The sequence below is a fragment of the Panthera onca genome, chromosome B1 (genome assembly GCF_046562875.1).
Source record: "Panthera onca isolate mPanOnc1 chromosome B1, mPanOnc1 haplotype 2, whole genome shotgun sequence".
NCBI classification, from domain to species: Eukaryota; Metazoa; Chordata; class Mammalia; order Carnivora; family Felidae; genus Panthera; species Panthera onca.
Genome location: NC_138342.1, coordinates 39,334,686 through 39,340,685, shown reverse-complemented (window position 1 = coordinate 39,340,685; position 6,000 = coordinate 39,334,686). Strand labels below are relative to the sequence as shown.

The 6,000-nt window shown below is 44.2% G+C and overlaps 1 protein-coding gene across 1 annotated transcript in view; it reads left to right on the top strand.

The window, feature by feature from the left end:
• The first annotated feature begins 1,205 nt into the window (after window positions 1-1,205).
• GABRA4 (gamma-aminobutyric acid type A receptor subunit alpha4) overlaps window positions 1,206-6,000 on the top strand; it is a 70,078-nt gene continuing 65,283 nt past the window's right edge. The window contains exons 1-2 of the mRNA XM_060655111.3: window positions 1,206-2,332; window positions 2,738-2,856. Coding sequence (XP_060511094.1) covers window positions 2,247-2,332; window positions 2,738-2,856 — 205 coding nt within the window. The 5' untranslated portion in view covers window positions 1,206-2,246. The remainder of the gene's footprint in view (window positions 2,333-2,737; window positions 2,857-6,000) is intronic.

The following is a 6,000-nucleotide window of genomic DNA, read 5'->3' as shown; positions in this document are numbered from 1 at the left end:
AAGATTCAGACAGTAACACCCAACATATAACTTCTTTAAGTAATATAAAGGACAGCATAAATGAAAGGCTATGAAATAAAATAAAATGATATATCTATGCTATTATCTTCAGTTGATCTTAAATACATCTGTTAACAAAAATATAATTGGAAGTAGCTACACTGAAGGGGGAAATCTTCTTTTCATACCTTTGAAGGTATTAGTTTCACATATTTAAGAAATATTAGTTTCACATATTTAAGAAATATTTCACATATTTAAGAAATTTTGAAGATAATTTTTCTTTAACAATATGAAACCTCTTCTCCATTAGGCCATTATATTTGTTTTTTGATATATATGTATATATCAATATCTATCTATCTCTATATTTCAAATGGATATTGTAAGAAAAAAATAAAATTCTGTTCTGAAAGTATAAGAAAGCATTCAGATTGAAAAAATAATATAACGTGATATAATAATATGATGTATTATAAGTTTTTATGTGTAGAGTCTGTGGAAACAAATGCTTTCATGGCATATATGGGGAGTACACTAATATTTTCATTTTTCGATGAGAGTAAGTTTGAATTTCATCCAAATTAATTAGGATGGATCTGGGAGTAGGTAATTCATTAATTTGTTTAATTGTTCATTCAATAAATATTTGTTGTCCTTGTACTATGTGGTATGCACTGTAATAAGAGAAAAAATATCCACAGATAAATCATAATTACCAGCCCAGACCCTCAAGGAGTCTTTAGAGAAGAATGACACAGACAGAATTAGGATGAAGTATAATAAATTCCATGAAGGAAACAATATAGAATATCACGGAATACATACCTCTGCGATTAAGCACTTTGGGCAGTCAGATAGGTTTCCCCTTTGCAAAGAAAAAATTTAATGACGATACTGAAACAAAACCTATTGTTTTCATATCAAATCAGCCCAGTAGTCATCCAAATTTGAACAAACCATCAAAGTTCTAAACAGAATATAAATATTGGTAGTGACAGTTTCCAGGGAACTAACTTTTTGGAAATCACTTAGGTCATTGGTCCATCACATGCAAATTTCCACTTGCATCACTATTAATGTGAAAGACACCTTTCCCCCTTGGAACCGATAATTAACGTTTTAAACAGGTCTACTGAGCCCCTCCCACCCCCCCACTCCCCCCCACCCCCCACCACATTTGCCTTTCTTCTGTCTCTCTCCTCACAGTCTCCACAGCCATCCTTTCCTGCCCCCTAAAGCGGTCAACCGCAGGAAGTCAGGGAGCTCTATCATGAAAGAAAAGAGCAGGAAGTGTCACCAAAAGTGAAAGTGATTTTGACCCGACGTCCTTCGTCTTCACCTCTCCTCTCCTCTCCAGCAAAGGATGGGGCAGCAGAGCTGAGCGTGTGTGTGCCAGGTGGGAGCGAGTGTAGTAAAAGAATGTGTTATGTTCACAGCAACAGCTTGGCAAACGCGTTTGCGAACCGAATGAGGCTCAAGTCCACTTGCTAAGTTTGGCGCGAGCGTGCCCGGTGAATTGCAACCCCTCTCTCTCACCAGGAAGAATCTTCTTTCCTTTGCCGCCCCACTCCGCCCCAGCACCTGAAGGGGAGAGTCCCAAAGTTTGTTTCCGTCCGTCCTCGATCCCCTGTGCTCACCGCAGTCTCCCGTCCCCACGCCCAGCCATCCTAATGCCCCCGCTCCTTCCCCTCAGCCTTGAAAATGGGTACAAAACAGGTCCTCAGACAACCTGAGAGAGGAGCTTCGTTGGTGAAATCCAAATCCCAGCAGGAAGCGGGGGGTGGGGGGGGGGGAGGGAAAAGTGGAGGCTAGGCACTGCTGTGGGCGGGGACCCACTTAGGGTTGGGGGCGGCGGACGCCTGGAAGGGCGGAAATCCAGAGTTCAAGGTTGGGAAGAACTCGCTCAGCCTTTCCGTGCCAGCGCGCTGAGGTTAACCTCGGAGGCTCCACGGTGCGGGCACGAAAGGGTGTTGAGCGGTATACATAGCTCTCCATACACATTGAGAGCTCAGCGAGAAAAGGAGGGGGCGAGGAAAGGCAGGTTCCGCCTCCCCCTGGCCCGCGTGCACACACGCGCCCACCGCGGCTCGGGCTGGCTGAGCGCGGGCGAGTGTGAGCGCGGGCGAGTGTGAGCGCGAGTGTGCGCACGCCGCGGAGAGCCTCTGCCCTCGCCTCGCACCCTGCTCAGGGCATCTTGAGAGCCTGGAAACGTGAACAGGCTTAAAGTATGGCATGTTGCAAAGATGGTTTCTGCCAAGAAGGTACCCGCGATCGCCACGTCCTCCCGGGTCAGTTTCGCCCTCCTGCACTTCCTTTGCCTGGCGGCTTGGTGAGTTCTTTGGGGTCCTGAGGGGCAAGGGTGGAGAAGTGGCCAGCTCCGAGCCCCCTCCGGCCGCCGCCCCTCCCAGGGCACACCAGACCCTCCTGTTTCCGCTGTAAGGTCAGGGACCGAAGCTAGGCTTTTCTGTGACCGCGTAGACGCGGAGAGCAGAAGGGGCACCGGGTGCAAGAAGAGTGTGGGTTTGGGGGTGCGTGTGCTCAGGGTGCGCCTTTCCCGACCATTTCTCTGTCCCCCCATCCTTCAGACCTGCCTCTTGTAGCTTGGGACAAAAGTCTCTTTCCCTAGAAGATAAACCTGTTTCCACCTGTTCTGTAATCGATTCTTAACCCCTTACGCCGTTTTCTTTTTCTTTTTTTTTTTTTTTTTTTTTTTTTTTTTTTTTTGCGTTTGCAGTTTAAACGAATCCCCAGGACAAAACCAAAAGGAGGAGAAATTATGCCCGGAAAATTTTACCCGCATCCTGGACAGCTTACTCGATGGTTATGACAACAGGCTGCGTCCTGGATTTGGGGGTATGAAAGATTTCAAACGCTCAAGTGTGTCCTGTCTGTCCCTCTCTCGGTCTGCCTGTCTGTCTGTCTGTGGGAATATCATTAGGTATGCCTCGAGTGCAAAAATGGAAAATCTCTTCCCCCCCCTCTCTCTCTCTCTCTCCCTCCCTCCCTTCCTCTCTCTCCCCGCCCCCCCACCTTGATGAGACCTCTGACAAGAAGACCGCCTCCACCCTTACTTTCCCATCTCCCTGCAGACTCAGAAGCTTTGCCTCTCCCCCACACTAATTACCTTCCGGGACCTGACTGCTGGGTGGGGGAGGTTGGAGAGAAAGAGTCAAAAACGGGAACGTGGGGCTCGGCTGCCCAGCTGCGCTGCGCCCTGAGAACGGACTTCCCCTGCACCTGGCCGCTTCGCTCAGAGCTGGTTGCACTTGAGGCAACTGATCCGAAGTCCCTTGTCCTCCCACGTGGTATTTGTTCCTCTGCCAAAACCTCGCCACCGTGCTCTACCTAGGACAAGAATCTGGGGCACGAAGCTGCCTGCTCTGCTAGAGAACCCAGTCCTTTCTTGTTCTCTTACACAGTAGGATCAATTTTTACTTCATTTGGGGAGAGGTCATTTACTTCCCTCCCAAGACTTTGGAGTTAGAGGTGTTTCAGCTTTATTTCTTCCTTAAGTATTTTACAGTAGCTCTAATTAACCCTACTGCGCATCCATTAACCCTACAGTTGCTCCTTTTCATATTCATATTCCATTTGCTTATATAATGAGAATTTATGTGGCAAGCATTTTGCTAGGCACTGTGTTCACAGAATCTGAAGATACAATTCTTAACCTCAGACACCCGCTGGGTCCAGTTCAGGGAGAACACGTGACTTCACCCCAAGTGTCAGTTCAGGACCCGACCACCAAGTCCCTCCTCTTTCCAACTACTCTGAGCCTACTGGGAAATGAGTTGATCAAGACCTAGGCTGTGTCTTAAAAGAGCCTCTAGTAGGAGTAGGAGTAGGAGTAACAATAATAAGCACTAATATTGTATTTATTTATTTATTTGAATTGGCATATACACCAGGCATTTTATAGGCATTACTGAGAGTAAGTTATTACCATCCCCATTTTATGGATGAAGAAATTTAGGCTTGGGAGGCTAAGTAACCAGTTCAAGTTCACAGTTGGTAAGTGGCATGGGCAGGATGTGAACCCAGGTCAGGTTGTATATTTATAAGAGACAAACCCATCAAGACGGAGATGATATCAGATGCTATGTGGTGAGCATCACATGATGTTAGCAGCACAGGGGACTTCAAGCTTCCTCCTGAGAGTGTATAAGAGATAGGATGATGAGAGAATAGAGAAAGTGAACGGGAGTAGGACATTCCTGGGAATGAAGACAGAATTAGACACTGTCTGTGGTTTGAAAGAATTATCAGAAGTAAAACAGAATCGGATAGAGTGGAGCTGGATGATTCTTTGGAGTCTGACTAGTCTGGTTCTCCTCATTTGACAAATGGGGACACTGAAGATTAGAAATGGAAAGTGATTTTACAGGGACACATAGCATATTAATGGTTGTCTGGAATCAGGCTTTCTGATCCCCAACTTTTTTTCTGGATTTTATTGAGAAGGTGCTAGGGGGCCATTGAGGGTATTAATTGATTTTTTGGCGTGTTGACAGTGACAAATACGGATGAGAAGGATGAAAGGTTCTCCTCACATTGCCTCAGCAGTAGGATGCTCCGCACTGCATTTGCCTCCGTGCAAATCTGGAAAGAGGCTTCCTTACAGAAGTGAATCATTTGCCAGCGCATGATCTTTCACAAGTGATGGGGAAGTTATCACTATATATCCCACCCCCCAAGAAAAAAATTTGCCAAGAATATTTCAGACAATGTGATACCATTAAAGACTATATTGTCTCAATAAAAGAGGGTTTATCTGCCCGTAAAAGTTTTAAACATGACATTTGAAGTGAGGGGGAAAAATAACAGAAATACAAAATCACAGGAGTTTAAATATTTATTGGAGACTTGATGTACCTGCACATAAATTAAAGTGAAAAGTTACAACTGAAATGGTATGGTTTTATTATTAAATGGCAAAAGTTACAATAGTATCTCCCCCGTTGGTTATAATGCAAGTATAACTCAAAAAGAAGAAGGTGTCCGTTGCGGATGAATCCTTTTGAACCAGCTATCCTCTCCCATGATATTATATAGACAATAAAATGAATGAAATCAGTCAACATGAGCCATTACTGGATTTTGGCCAGCTGCAATATGGCTGAAACGTCTCAAGGGCATTATTAGTCATCTTACTTGTCACTGCTAGGTGATGTACATTACCCACCTGGAGATACTTTTATAGCTTTATGGGAAGAGGTGGAATTCATGTTACTTCAAGTGTTAGCAGTTGATTAATCATTAAAAATGTACTATGTCACACAATTTTTGGGCTATGCTCATAAATATTTGTGGTAAATGTGATTCATCTTTTTAGAAATGGGTCATTCTCTGTAAATTCACAGCATTCCAAACATGACAGAGGGATAGTAATTCTCACCTGCAGAAAACTGTGTAATCTGTTTACAGGATGTTATAAACAAGCATCGCTGAAAATAATAAGAAAACTCACACTTAGCACAGACTCTTGGATGTGCTGCAAGTTTGGTCCCTTCTTTGACATTTCAGTACTTTGTGGCAAGTTTGGCATTTTAAAAATAAAATGAAAACAATTCGGATTTTGACCGGTATGCTATAAATACAGATTTACTTCCTGGTTCCTTTAATCCCACTTCTGCTCTTTGTAGAGCGTTTACTTTATATCTGTTTATACAACTTAGCTGTGTTCCATTTAAAATAAAGCTAAAAGCAAAGATTTGAATTGAAATTGGATGGTTTGTGATTGCTCAGTAGGCCGGCAGGGGTTGGAATAGATTTGGAAACTAAATTACATATTTTTAACTCAGCAGCACAGCTTGCAACCGGGAAGTAAAAGGAACTGAAATGGTTCTCTTCTTTTCATCCCTCCAGGGTCTCCTCTCCCTTGTCTCCCACGTTCTCCCATTGGAGAAGAAAAGGGGAAAAGGTGAGAAGAGAAGGAAGGAGGCATGGTGAGAGAAGCCAGATTGGGACTTCTGAAGGGGTATAGTTCTTTTGGCCTCT